General features: G+C 51.7%; 2 protein-coding genes across 8 annotated transcripts in view; both read right to left on the bottom strand.

The window, feature by feature from the left end:
- Positions 1-14,756, bottom strand: part of LOC105472318 (homeobox B3) — a 41,782-nt gene that overhangs the window by 23,953 nt on the left and 3,073 nt on the right. For 3 of the 7 annotated variants that reach the window (XM_071083001.1, XM_071083004.1, XM_071083003.1), the window contains exon 1: positions 1,416-2,992. The gene's annotated coding sequence lies outside the window, so the exon portion shown is untranslated. Of the gene's footprint in view, positions 1-1,415; positions 2,993-9,898; positions 12,537-14,756 lie in introns of those variants that run through there. The other 4 variants (XM_071082997.1, XM_011725445.2, XM_024789921.2 and 1 more) reach the window with 4 other exon arrangements.
- LOC105472317 (homeobox B4) lies at positions 3,095-6,114 on the bottom strand. The gene is made up of 2 exons (XM_011725442.3): positions 5,451-6,114; positions 3,095-4,612 (listed from the first exon to the last, which is right to left on the bottom strand). Exons 1-2 carry the CDS (start codon positions 5,905-5,907, stop codon positions 4,314-4,316), a joined length of 756 nt encoding a protein of 251 aa, XP_011723744.1. The 5' UTR covers positions 5,908-6,114; the 3' UTR covers positions 3,095-4,313.

The raw sequence follows: 14,756 nt of genomic DNA, 5'->3' as shown, positions 1-14,756 counted from the left end.
AGCAATGTTCATGGCAGAAGCCCTTTCTCTTCACAGCTCAGGAGTTTATTCCTCTGGCCCTCTGAAGCCTTGTGGATTAGGCCCCTCCAACCTCTCATATCTTCTCCCTTTGTCTTTCTTCCTTCAGTTCAGTTCCCTCCAAGTGAAACAGTAAAGAGATGAACTGGACCTGGGAGGGGTGCCGGGAGGATGGCTGGAGTCTGGACTGCTAAAGGTGCTGTGTACAGAGAGACAGATAACCACCCTACTTTCCTACCCCGACTGGACCCTTGGGCTAAAAATCTTTATGTCTTTTCCCCCAATGGACAGTAATAGAAAAATAATCCAAAAGTTTCAAAATAGCAAAGATGGGTTTGGGGCCTAGAGGGGTTGGAGAAGATGGGACATATGATGGGCCAAGGACCTCTCCCTGCAGAGGTGTGACTCTCCCTCCTGGGCAGGAGGCAAAAGCCAACACAATGTCCAGTCTCAGCGAGGTCAAGGGGCTTCCGAGGTCATTTTGTGGTTCTAATACTGAGCTAATCGCCTAGAAAACGTGGCCTCTCCATGAACTCTCTCTCCTGCCAGCCTCCCGCCTCCAAACCCTAAGTGAGGCCTCAGGGAAAAAGGGCCAACACATTCAGGTCGGCTGCAGAGCCCACTGACTCCCTCAGCCTAAGAAACAGGGCTGCAGAGGAGAGAACAGAGACCTCAAATTAGGAGAGCAAAGGGAAACCAAACCAACATTGCTCCTTCAGGAAGAAGGCTGGGGAGACAGAGCAGAAGAGAAATATTTCTGCATCAGTGCACCTCGCCTGTGAACTGAGCAGTTTCCTGCTCCAGAGAGCAGCACGTATTTGTCTAGAATCCCAAGCTAGACACAAGAAGAAAAACAAGAACATATATCCATTTATACCCACTCCAAAGCTGGAACATTCCATTCAAGCACTGGATTTGATTTTTCCAGGAGGCAGCAGTGACAGCATCGCACCGGTAAACAGGCATAGGGGACACCAGTCCCCAGTGTAGACAAGCAGAGTCACAGAAACACACCGACCACATGTGGACCTCACTAGACACACCCATGCACACATGCTGGAGCTCGCTGTGCCTGCCTGCATTTTCCAAAACCAGAAAAGCGCTTCTGAACTGCCTCACAGAACAACCTTCTTCTCTGGGGTTTTTCATGGGTCCTGACACCTCAGTCCCAACCAATTCAAACACTCTCCAGGTGTTGAGGCCCCTCTCTCTCTCCCTCTGACCCAAGCATCAGTCATCATAAAAGGGAGCAAACCTGCCCAAGCATCCACCGTAAAAACCCAGCCAAGAGAGTTAAAAAACAAAAAGGAGGAGGCGAGAGAGTGTTTCTTCTTTCACTTGTGAAAAGAGCTCATAAAACGATCAAAACACGCCAGCCTGGGCCAGGGCTTTGTTACCTTTGCGCCTCTCGCCTCCTCTCGCCCGAACTCCGCCGATCCCATTCATGACGAAGGGCTTCTTCCAAACTGAGAGAAAAAAGTTTTCAACTTTATGGTTCCAAATTTTTTCTCCCTTGCAGATCCGGGAGAGACGGCTAACACTTTTTTCCCCCAACAGCCGGTCTGAGGAGATTTGCTGTTGAATAATAACAAAGGAGAGAGGATACGTATTTAAAGAAAAGAAGTGATTAATGGTTTTCTGTATAATTCTCACATTTTTCTTAGCTCTTGTCTACACAGAATGGCTGTGAACTTTAAGCTCCATAGAAATCTTTTTTTTTAAATTCTATTCATACCTTCCAAAGAGCAGCTTTGATTTGGTTCTTTAGAGACATTCCTTGGGGGGGCATATGCTTTTTTAAGAACTATTTTCCCCCTCAACTCGGGGCTTCGGCATCCCCTTGCAGCTAAAACACCACACCGCAATCCGACCGAAATAAAGCTCGCCCCTCTCATCCTCCAGGTCCACGACGATTTTTTATGAGTCTCCCAGCAGCATTTAAACGGACAGTTCAGCAGCCCTTTTGCGGCTGGGGACACCGGCCTGCCGGTTCCCCCTGCCCTACCCAGCCTCCAACTACCAGAGCTGCAAGCTGGAGGAATGCAAAATAAATAACAATAAAATGCGCGGGCGGGGGGGTTGGTTCTTTTTATTTTCTGAAAGGAAATGGGACTGAAAAAACGACTTTTAATTGCATATGCTCTCCCGAGCCCCGAGCTTTTTGGAGGTGGGGTGGTTGCACCCTGGACGACCAATGGACCAGAGACCCTGAGGCTGGAGCTCCCAGACCTCAGAACTTCTAAGCAGTGCTGCACAAAAGCAATTCCAGCCTGACAGAACTTCTGAGGGTCACCTGCACCCCTTTCCCCTACCCCCACTCCATTCTAGGGGTGACTGGGACCTCAGAGACAGAAAGCTATTTGGTCCCCAGTCATACTTTCGATACTTTCTATGAGAAAGAAAATGAAAATTAATACTGGAGCAAGGCTTCACAAAAGAGGCCATTTGTCTTCTTGATTATCTATTTGCTTGTCAGAGTTTGAGCTATGGCACTGGCTAGCTCCTTTGTAATATAAAAATACTCTGAAAACCTGCAAACACCCAGAAACATCTGTGCAAAAAATTAGACTCATTAAAGCCTTAAACACCTCAGAGGAAAGCGATACCTTCTTATGCTGCGAGGAAAGAGGCCAGCTCATGGAATCCTCTCTCGGAACTTTAATAACCAAAGAGCCGTCTGTCTAGAAGGAGACAGCTTAACCGCATTTTATTTGCTTATGACAAATAAATCACGATATGAAAGGCTTTGCCATACTTAAGCCTCTTGTGTCCTACAATGAAACATTTTCCCCCATTAGGGACTGGAATCAGCCCTCCCAGTCCTTTCAATCCATTTTTGGACTGAAGGGAAAAAATTAAAAGCCCCAAAACAAAACACACCCACCCTAAAAGGAAAACAAACCAACCACCACAATTTGGAGTCCTCTGAGATAAAAATTCCCATCAGACTCTTTGACAAAAAATCTTCAACCACACACAATGTGAGGCTGAACCCACTAGGGTGCTTAAAATATACACTGGGTGGCATTTGTCCATATCTTTACGCCAATGTTTCAACAAAAACACGCTATGCTGGTCACAAGAAACCAAACATTTATTTCTATTGTCACTCTGTACAGCACACAGATATTCACAAGTAGGAAGGGTTCTAAACTCAAGCAGCCCCAGAGGTAGGAAAGGGCCTGGTTTTGGAATGTCAGAAAGAGAAAAGGAGAGAGGACGCACATGACACAAAAAAATAGTAATAATAATATTATCAATACTAATAATAAACGATGCAACATGATAAACTATGGGAGAGGGCTCTGCAACATCCTCCTCCCAGACTGGGAGGGGCACATTTTTTTTCCTAGTTTCACATTCATTTTCAGTCTAGGAGAGAGGCCTCTGCTGTACAACTCTGGACTGGCAGAGTAGTGCCCAGCTCCCAGAACTCAACTGGCCCCTCACCCTGCCAGGCGTGGCTTGGCTTGGCCTTCCAGAGGAAGGCCCTCCGGGGTCTCTGAGTCTCTCTTTTTCCTTGGACTCAATTTCCCTCCTCACTCCTGAGTTGTCAAGGCCACCCGCTCCCCTACTTGCTCCCCTCCTCTGTTCCCCACCCCCCAACCCCATGGTGGAAGTGGGGGAGCAGTCAACTGGCCCTCCGTGAACGGGCACGGAGGATGAGGGAGAGTGTGTGTGCGTTTGTTACCGTGGCCAAAACACTGCACTATCTGGCAGTCAGAGGGTGCTTTCGCTGGGTATCGGGAGTGGGGGACAAAGAAAGGAAATCCAGGCTGTCTTCCAGCAACGGCAGCAGCAGAGGCGGAGGCGGCCGAGCCGGGCCTCATTTGTTAGCGGGTGTCGAGGTAATGGTCGCCACCGAGGCCCGTCCTCTCCTCGGCAGAGTAAATAAGACAGATGGGCCTGGGCCTGGCGTGATTAAAGATGAAACGTGGATCCATCTTCGCCAAAGCTGAAAACGAGGAGCTGCAGCCTCCTCCTATTTCTCTTTCTGTTTTTTTCTTTCTTCCTTCTTCTTTTTCTTTTTTCTTTTTTTTTTTCTTTTTAAGGAAGAAAGCAAGAGATTTGAATCTTGCTTCTGGGGGGGCCTCCCCGTGGCCCTCTATTGTCATTTCTATAAATAAAGCTTCCCCTCCCCCTCTTCTGCGTTTATTCGCATATAAAGTGTGGGGGAGGGCAGATAGATTTTTCCGGGGCCCAGGCCCCAGGGCCCCCTCCTGTCCCCCCACCCCATCCCCTGCACTCACTGCCCACCCCCACCCCGAGGTTCGTGGCTCCCGCGTGCGGGGGCACTAGAGCGCGGGGGGTCCTCCATTGGGCCGGCCAGGGGTCCCTCCGGCTGAGCCTGCCGCACCACCCGAGCGGATCTTGGTGTTGGGCAACTTGTGGTCTTTTTTCCACTTCATGCGCCGGTTCTGGAACCAGATCTTGATCTGGCGCTCGGAGAGGCAGAGCGCGTGGGCGATCTCCACCCTCCGGCGCCGTGTCAGGTAGCGGTTGTAGTGAAATTCCTTCTCCAGCTCCAAGACCTGCTGGCGAGTGTAGGCGGTCCGAGAGCGCTTGGGCTCCCCGCCGGCGTAATTGGGGTTTACTGGACACACACGGAGAGAGGGAGAAAGAGAAAGTTTTATTGCCCCCGAAAGGAAGAGCCCTTTCTTCCAGCGAACACAGTGTTTCCCTCCCTCCCTCTCCCGACACCTCTTCTTCCTTCCGAGGGAGAGGGGGAAAAACGAAAAGGGAAGAATGCAAGACCCAAGAATGAGAGAGACCTCCAAGTTTTGGAGAGCTGTGCTGTGTCCTTGTTGTTTGGGTGTCTGGTGGGGAGGGGGGACATGTGAGAACTCCCCCAAGGTTTTAATTGCTCCTCTCTCTCCCTCAGCTTGGGGCCCCCAGAATGGGAGAATAAGGGGGTGGAAGAGGGAGGGGAGGTTTCCCTAAACCTTTCCTCTGTTTAGGTCCCACCCTTGCTGCTCAGATTCCAAGCAGTGCCTGCCCCTACTGAAAACTTTTACCTACTTCTCCAGCCAAGGAGTCAGACTGGAAGAAAGGAAAAAATAAATACTGGGAGTTGACTCAACTCTCTGCTTAAATACGGATTACCTCCTCCTCCTTCTCCTCCTCCATCTCCTACACCCCTCCCCAACTTCCAACTTCACTGAGACTGTATCTCCCTGGCGAAAAAGTCGCTGGTGAGAATGGTGAAGAGGATGGGGAACCTACTTCAAAGGCTCAGGGCCCACGAGGCCATAAAAATTTATGGGGGATGTAATTACGTGGCTCTGAAAACAGGCGACCGTAAATCTCTGGCAATGGCGAGTTTATAGCGGGGACAATTGGCTTCCCCAGCTCACCCCCCCACCCATGCCTCCGAGGTCCCTTTGGTGTAAAGCTCCAGGGGTGGGAGGGGGAAAGGGTGCCCACGCACTCACCCGTGCTCACGTGAACTTTGCGCATCCAGGGGTAGACGACTGGCTCTTTGCACGCGGAGTGGGACGGGCTGGGGTGCAGGGGGTTCTGGGCGCAGGGAGGCGGCGGGGGGCTGCTGCTGACCGCCTCGCAGCGCTGGCCGGGCTCCGGGAGGAGGGCCCCGGCGGGTGGCGGCGCAGGAGCCCGAGGGGACAGCCCGGGCGGTGGCGGGGGCGGCGGGGGTGGTGGCGGAGGCGGCGGGGGCCCAGGGTCCCGGCAGGCCGCATAGCGCTGCACGGTGCACGCCGCGCGCCGCCCGAAGCCCGCCTCCGGCTGGAAGCTGCTCTCTCGCCTCTGGCCGCCGGCGTAGTACCCGGGCGAGTGGTCGCTGGGTAGGTAATCGCTCTGTGAATATTCCTCGCATGGAGGGAACTTGGGGTCGACATAGTTTGAGTTGATCAAAAAAGAACTCATAGCCATTAATTTCTGGGAATTGCCCACAAAATATACTAAAATTTATTCCGACCCCTGACTCGTTTTCCTGTTTCCGAAAGCCCTCCTACTTACTGTCAAGTGAACAAAGTTAGGCGCCCACGTGATCCTCCGAGCCAATGGCCGACCCGCCTGCGATTCCCGGATAAGGAAATCTGCTCACCCGGACCCCACTCCAGCCACAGAGGTTTATTTCCCCTTCTTCTCTTCCCCCTCCCCACCCACCCACCCAACACCAGGATTTACATAGGGCTCCTGCGGGGCGACCCCCGCCTTGCCTCGCTCTCTCTGGGATCAGAGAGAGGGAGAGAGCGCGCGCAGGTTGCGACTGGAGGGCCTGTTGGGGCGCTGGGCAGAGCGCAAACCCTAGATCCCTTAAGAAGTTGGGGCTCCTGGTGTAGCCCCTCCTGTTCTGCCTCAACTCTGCCCAGCATTCTCTACCTTCCATAGGCCCCAGTCTCCTCCCCTCGGCAGGAGGGAGCCCTAGCACCCTGCGTCTCTATGGGGAGTTAGGTTGCTGGCGGGCTGGGGGCTCCGTCTCGAAAGGGGAACCCATACGGGGGCCAGAGCATAGAGCTTGGGGCTTTTCTCTGCAGCCGGATGGGGAGGGGTAGGGGTGAGAGAGGAGGCGTCCAGAGCTAGAGGGCGGGTGCGCAGAGGGACTTGTCAGAGATGAATGGAACCGCGGGCGGATCGATAGGAAATTCATGCACTAATTCGGGGAGACCTCGCCTTCCAAATCGCATTTAGCTGCGCAGTTAGCTAGACTGTATCAGTCAGTCCGTCTGTCCCCCGTCTCCTATCCACTCCTCCCTTTAATCCACGCGGCTCAAGCCCGGAGAAACGACTTGGTTTCCCACACTATGGATAGAGCGCTGGGGTAAAAAACCTGCAACTTTTGAGAGCAGAATTGATTAGCAATTTGCTAATTCCATAACCACCCGAGCAATACTAACCATGGGTCTGAGACGTTCTAATTGTTGCTAATGCCGCCGCCTCCGCGGCGAATAGAAATCTCACATCCCTGTGATACTGGGAATACAGCCCTAGAGGTTGTATTATGTGTGTACCCCCACACATAATAACACCCCTTGGTAATCGAGTATTTCCAGGTCATCTTGTTCTGAACTGAAACGTAAAGGCGACCTCAGCATCCGTTTGTTAAGCAAATTTCCTTTGCCTTCTTTGCACACCGAAGACGAGTCATTTTTTTCGAAATTTCCAATAAAGCCTCCCTGAGCCCAGAATGGAAAGTGGGTGCGTTTGGGACGAGAATATAAATTTAAAACTTCAACAACAATAACATTAACCTCTTAAAGAGAGGTGAAAAAGGACCAAGGCTCCCAGGGGCAGGCGTGGGGAGAGTTCAGGTAGATGATTTCTCCATCTCTAACCAGTTGAAGGAGGAAAAGAAAGAGGAATAAAGAGGAAGGAGTCTTCGTGTGGCCAGTCACCAGATTGTCCTCATTCAGAAAAATAATACATATATATATATATATTTTTTTCTTCTGGAAAAATACGAGCGGAGTGTTTATGTCAACTACATATTCCCCTAGATACGAATTTGTGACCACAAAATTCCTTACACAAATTCGGATCTACAGGGTATATACAGAAGACAGACAGATCTTCTTGGCCCAGAAATTTTCCAGTTCTCCTACTTTCCGCGCCTTCTTCGTTTGGGGTGTGGTTTGAGTGCTTTGGTTTTATTTCGTTTTGTTCTAGTTTTGAGCGCTGGGAACAGAAAAAGGCACTGCGAGTCCGTTCTTGGGATTACAAGGTTTTCAATTCTCTTCTATTAGAATTACAAGTAGCCAGTTCGGAAAGGGACGGGAACCTTGCCGCCGCCGCCGCCGCCGCCGTGCAACTCTCGGTGGCGCATGAATTATGAGATGTAAACATTAGCTAAGCACAAAAGGAGGAAGGGTCATTCTGAGGCTGCCGCGAAGTCAGATTCAAGCCTTTCTGGGTGCCTTCGCGCCCCTCCCCTCCCCCCAGGACTTTTTTTTTTTTTTTTTTTTTTTTTTTTTAGAAAAAACAAAACTCCAATCGGCTCCTCCCTGCCCCTCCAAGCCTTTAGTTTGTGATCAAACGAATATCTAGATATTTTCCAAAGCGCCTCTCAGCGAAGGGAGGAGGAAAAGGCGGCTGGGTGTGAAGGAGGTGTAATAAAAGTCCTTTTGGAAAAATTCAGCGGTAAAAAGAGAGAGAAACAGCTGTAAAGAAAAATGCTGGGAGACCAAGCAGATGGGGCCCCGATATTTAATGACGGGCAATTCCGTTTACAACCTGAGAAAAGATCAAAGGCGTTTCATTTCCGAATGAAGGGCAATGAGGAACCATAAAAGATGCAGCCAGATGATATAGGGTCCCTCCCAGCCTCTCACACATCCTGGGAGCCAGGAGAGGGGGTCTATCCTGGGGAGGTGTGGGAGGAACCCCATTTCCCCAGCTTCCTAGCCCCAGGCGGGTCCTTTCCTTCTAAACACATACGAACTCGCTTAGCCACCTGCTTGGGTTGGTAGTGGTAGGACCAAAATGGGCATCTGGGGTTTCGGAACCAACTTTCTGAGGCTCCCAGAAGTCGTGAATTTACTAAGCTGAGAGTCTGGGGATTGGGCTGGAGGGAACTGAGACTGTGAAAGCTGTGACAGAGTAAGGGAAAATGTGCATAGAAAAAGCCTCCACCCCACCCAGACTCCCTACTCAACTCCCTAGGTCTGAGAAATATTTGCATCTCTAGTGAGGAAGTCAAAATAATATCAATTTCATTAACAAATACAGGAACAACACAAAAACAACCCTCTAACTGCAAAACTCCAGAGATCTCTGCCTATCCCCAGTCCTGGGACCTTGCAGGTGGGTAGGAGGAGAGTTCCCATCTGCCCACAACTAGGTCCAGAGACCCTCTGATTTTCTTTTCATCTTAAATCTAGGAATTGCCAATGTTGGCCTCTGGGCCTGATTTCTAACATCAACATTCTCCCAGACAGGCTGAACTCACACATATTTGGGAGAAAAAAGCAAACTATTATTACACTACTGTTGTCTTTGCCAAGAGAAGGTCCAATAGGTAATCTCAGACCCCCATCTGGGCAGTCAGGGAGACTAGAGTCTGGCCCAGGGCCCACAGACAAAATGCGCTGCTAGGATCCCCACCAGCTCCCTAGCGTCAACCAGGGACCTTTTACGAATCTTGTCAAAGGCCACTTAGGGTCTCCAGGACCCACTCCAACCGTCCAGGCCCCTCCCCCACCCCATACCTCCTGTCCTTCTCAACTCGACAGCTCTCGGAAACCCTTCCAACCCATCGGCATTTCGGAAGTTTGGGAGGGCCGCTGGGCCGGCTGCCGGGCCTCTCTGCTGCTCTACACTTCACAAGGGATGCGGCCCAGATGCCCCAGCACCCCAAGAGAGAGGAACAGGGGGCAGAGCCACCGCGGGTTTGGGTATCCTTGATACTGGCGCCCGAGAGCAAAGATTTTTCTCCTCTGTGGGCTGGAAGCCGCCACCTGCCAATCCCACCAAGGCGCCGCACCCCCCACACCCCTCTAGCCGCCCGAGACAGAGAACAAGGTTTATGGGCGACTCCCAGGACGGGTTTCATCCGAGCGGGAGGCTGCCTCTCCCCTCCACCGCCCAGAAGGATACGAACAGCAACACGCATAATAATAAAATAAGAGCAGGGGCTGCGCGCTATCGGAGCCACCTCCCCTGCGCTCCCGGGTCTTTCCGCGGCTTCCCGACCACCTTCTCCTGGCAGCCACAGGTTGCTAGCATGACCTCGCGCCACCCAGCCACCCTCCGCCGTCTGGGCGTGTCCAGCCCGCGAGGAATCACCTTTTGTCGGAGGGGAGAAGGGACTCAGCGAGGGAGTGAAACCGAAGGCCCGAGCGGAGGCGAGTCCCCAGCCGGCCTGCGCATCGGCGGCGGCGGCGCGGAGGAAAGGCCCAGAGCGAGCGAGGGCGAGGGTACTCACCGGGAGGCTCCCCAGCCCCGCCGGCCGCCGAGCCGCCCGCGGACGCGCTGGGCAACAGCTGAGCTCGCTCCTGTCCACTATTGTGTGTCCGGAAAACCGGACCGCGGCGGCGGGCAAACCCACGGGCTCCCTCAGAAGCCGGAACATGACTTTTTTTTTTTTTTTTTTTTTTTGGTGTGTTTTTGTTTTGGAAGCGCAAGTTTTCGTATTAATCTCATACTTTGGCAGTCTTTGTTAAACAGGCGCGTCACGAGGCTCTCAAACATTTTAATAATTTTTAGACGCCGTGACCTGCGGTTCACCCCTCTCCCGGCCTCCCCCACCAGCAGGCAGTTACTATAATACGCTCGCGCAGTTCGCTGGGTCATATTGAATTTTGCGTAGGTCATTACTTGGGAGAAAAATGACAGAGCAGAAATTTGATTCAGCTCATCCTCTCCAGCTCGACTTTTCGCCAGAGTCTTCTCTTCTCTTCACCCAACCCCCACCCCAAAAAAGTCCCATTCGGATAAGAGTCAGTCGGCCACGCCCCTGTTTTGACTTTCCATCATTCCCATATTTTTGTCAGCTCTGGTTCCAGAGAGAGTGTGGGGTTTCACGTGGGATCCTTTTGAGGCCTGAGAAGGAGGCTGGCACGGGGAAAACTGAAAGCGTGGCTTTGGGCATCTGGGCCCCAGAGAGCAGGCCTGAGCAAGAGGCCACTTCCCTGAAACTTACCCCTAAATGCCTGTATGGCCAGGGCCCGGATCCCCACTCCATTGCACACTCCATCTGCTTTGTTGGCTCCGCTAAGTGTCAGAGATACCCTCATTTCTACAAAAGCTTTAGAAGCTCCAGGGCCTAGAAATGACCACTCCACCTCTTGGGGCCAAGATTTTGGTCCACACAACCCAGCAGTTTCCAGGAAGATAGAACCCTGAGAGACGTGCTGGGCTGGGATGGTCAAAGCTGGGGACATAACTTTCAGAGCTTTAACTGTCCTTTAAATACAAAACAATAGCTTCCCCCTTCCCCCAAATAATCGTTCTCATCAATACAGTAACACTTTTGCCTACCCCCATCAACCACACAAGGAGGTTCAGGAGCAGATCAAGAAGGCATTTAAAACAGTGAGATTTTCTTGGGTTTGTCTCTCCAGGATTAGAATCTGGTGGATTGCCTACAACACACTTCTCCCGTTCACCAGCCTCCTAGGGACCTGCAGAGGTGAGTCAGGTGACTCCCCTTCCTCCCAGTTCAAGTCTACAGACTGAGAAAGGGCTCCAGCCTAGTTGGTCGGGTGGTAGCCTCCTAGTAGGGAGAGATCAAGAAAGAACTCCCCAAGGCACCCAGCTTGGTCTAGAATGGCAGAGGCCACTTCTTCCCCATCCTAGGTCCCTCTAGCCCAGAACCTTGGGCTGCTCCAGTCTATACCGAAATTTGCTAACATTCCGTCCTGGAACAGAAGGAGATGGATTCTTCAGTTCAGGCTTTGACATCTGTCTCTTCAGGACTCCAGGAATTCCCTCCTGGTCTGACACTGCAGAGAAACTCGCCTAAGGACTAAGCAGAAATAGGGACCTACACCCAATTGGTTTAGTCAAAACCCTGGGTTAAATCTATTTGAAATTTGATATTAAACCTTTGTCTCGTCTGGCCATGTTTCAAAAAGGAATCTTTACAGAAACTCTCAGGTTATCTTCATCCTAGAAGGAAAAACGCCCACAGTGTACCTCCTATAGTAAACGCTTGGAAGAGAACATAATGACATCTCATAATACAACAGTCATTTAAAGACCCAAAATAGGCATATGCCCCAGTGTTATAATTACTGAGTCTCTCTAGGCATTTACTTATGAGCTAAGCTCAATGCATGGATTCAAAGTTCATTTCAGGTTGCCTGTTTCAACTCCAGTAAAAAAGATCTCTGTGAGGCCATTTGGTACTTTTCCTTTGCATTTCTCCTCCCTCATCCAAATAGGAAGAGAAGGAGTCAAGATAAACACAAAAATGGAGGCTTGGGAGAGAGTGAGAGAATTAACAAGCTAATCTTTCAATAGGTAAGTTCTTAAACTGCAGCAATTTGGAGAGACAAATGAGAGTTTGGAAAGGCTCCAGTGTTGGCCCATGCTCATGGGCCCTACCTTCCTGACACAGCCTGGGGGTTAAGGGTGCTGAAAAACAGGCCTGCCTCTCCCAGGGTTGGGGGATTGAAAGAGTCAGTAGTTTGATCCCTTTAGGGCAAGCAGGGTGAATTGATGTTGGTGAAAATCAAACCTTCACATTGGAAGTATTCTTTGGCCCTGCCAGAAGTCCTACAAAGACGTGGGGGTAATTTAATTGAATTTCTAAAATGTGTGTGGCTAGGAAGGTTTAATTAAATTTAATATGGTGACTCAAAGATTATCTTTGGAAGAGAAAATTGCTCAGAGGGTTCACCACACCCTAAGCGCTGTCTTTTCTACAACTCACCACCACCACCAGTCTCACCCTTTTTGGAGAAGGCATTTTTCCTTCCTCAGTTTCCCCTCCCCAGATATCTGCCTCTTCGCTGCCCAGTTCTGCTCCCCCACTTCTGCAACCCACAAATCTTCCTTACCTCCAGCATCCCTGGCTCCCTGGTCCGTCTTCACACACATACAGCCCCCTCCCCCACCGCTCCACCCCACCCCCGCCCCAGTCGCCTCCGCCGCGCTCGCTCACGCATGGTGTAAACTTTTGACCCTCCAACTTTGCGACCCCTCCGGCAATAACACTGGCCTCACCACCCAGGGTCTCATTCTGCTATGCCGGCCGGCCGCAGAAACCCCAGGGCAAAACGCTCTCCTTACCCCTCCCCCTTTCGCCAATGTCCCCACTCCCCCAGGGCCTTAGACCTGGGCAAGATGAGTCTTTTGACTATTAAATAACTCCTTGGAAAAAGACGCGGAACCCACTTCACGCATTTTCAACGGTCTCTTCTATTGGGATGCCTGGAAGGGCTTTTGACCACTCACCCTTCTTCATTTTTGACCCCCAAGTGGGGCAGAGGTTGCTGGAGGAAGAGACCTATGGTGAGCAGTAGAATGGGCTGACCTGGAGAAGGGCATTTTTGGGGTGAAGGGTGGAAAGAGCTTGGAGCAGGGGCTCCTCGGGAGCAGAGGGGGCCACTGTGCTCACAGGGCTGGAGGGAGAGCTCAGTGTCCCAACAATGCGGGGCCCGGGGCCACCTTGCGCGGCCGTTCGCTGGCGCCTCGGAGGCCCCAGCCCGGCTGTGAACTTGGTCTAAGGCGGACTCTACTGGCAGCTCCGGGATGTTACAGCCTCTGCCTCTAGTCCAGAGCAGCGGCCGTGCGGACAACCGGCGCGCTTTCGGTTTCCCTTCTGCCCAAATATCGCCTCCCAGACCACCACCTCTCACTGGGAAGGATTTCCTTTCTCCTTCCTTAGGATCCTTTGGGATTCAGAAAACAGAAAAGAAAACGAATTAGAGATGCACGCACCTAAGGACAAACCTGCAGAAGCCCCGAAATAGGGTATCCTCCATGATGCCTCCAAATCCCCCAAGAGGCGACGCCCCACACAGGTTGGCACTTTCCCTCCACTTCTCCCCTAAGTGTGTCTTTTCCAACTGGCCTGGGTCATCTTTTGGTACGGCAAAATGGTCTGGGGCCTGCGAGGTACCTTTCCTCCCTGGATGCATTCAGCCCTACCCCACTGGGCTCCGAGGTCAGGGATCGCTGTGACCAAAACCAGCCTCTGTGCTCCGAAGCCGCAAGGCTCAGCCCGGATCCACTCGGGGAGAGGCAGGCCAGAGGGCGGCCTTGCAACCTAGGAACCGTTTCCAGGGAGCAGAAGCTAAAGGATACTGCAGAGAGTGCATTTTTCTCTCCAAGAGGAACTTTAGGGGGAGAAGAGACAAGAGAGGAGACGCCTAAATCACCGAGAAAAGGAAAAAGGAGGGAAGAGAAACGTTAAAACTTGGGGAAAAGGTGCTTTTTGGGATCCGACAGGTTCCCGAATTGCCGGAAGTCCAATCCTCTCCAGGCTCCCAAATTTCCCCTCTTCCTCTTGGAGCCTGCAATCAGTAAATTCGCCAAAAGAAAGAACGAAAGATCCGCCTAAACCTGCCGGCGTGCCCCCACCCCAGGTCTGCAGCGGTGGAGGTGCTGCGGCGGTGTGGCCGGTGGCGCGTAATGTATGCTGCAGCGGCTCGGAGCCCCACGTAGGCCGGCGCTGCTGCCCCCGTCTGCTGACCTCTGCATGATCCCGGACTCTATGAATTATTGATGAGATATGAGCGTTGATTTCCCCTTTCAGGATGCAAACTCCATTATATTGTTAAAATGGCGATTTAATCGTTGAGAATAGCTTTGGTGTGGGTTTTTTCCCCCAACTCATTTGCGCCTCCTTCCTTTTCATTTAACTCTCTTAATTAAATCCTTTAACAGATTTTAATCACTTTTTGGAGGGAGGGGTAGGAGAAAGGAGAAGGCCATAAGACCATTACTACCAACAACAACGGGACGCTAAAGCAAAATAAAACAAACCAAAGTCAAAAACCATCATAAGCCTCTACCTTTGAGAAGTTGAAAGGAAGGTGAAGAGAGGGAGGTTAACCCCTCTAGAAAGGATGCTCGTTAACCTCTGCTGGAGACAGACCTTTAGAGGGCTGGGGAAACCCACCAGAGACAAGGAAGAGTGGGGTGGGGCCTGCAGGAACGACCTGAGGGGTATTTAATCCACTCCTGCCCCACCCCCACAACCATCACCACCATGAGACTTGTGTGTGAAATTGACTGTAGAGACTAAGTCATTCTTGCCCTTGCTGAGAACTCCAGGGGCCTCAAGCCTGGGGATTCATGTGGAGAGGGTCCTCCAATCTCAACCTCAGAGTCAC

The sequence above is a fragment of the Macaca nemestrina genome, chromosome 17, assembly GCF_043159975.1.
Source record: "Macaca nemestrina isolate mMacNem1 chromosome 17, mMacNem.hap1, whole genome shotgun sequence".
Taxonomy (NCBI): Eukaryota; Metazoa; Chordata; class Mammalia; order Primates; family Cercopithecidae; genus Macaca; species Macaca nemestrina.
This window is presented reverse-complemented; position numbering and strand designations above follow the sequence as displayed.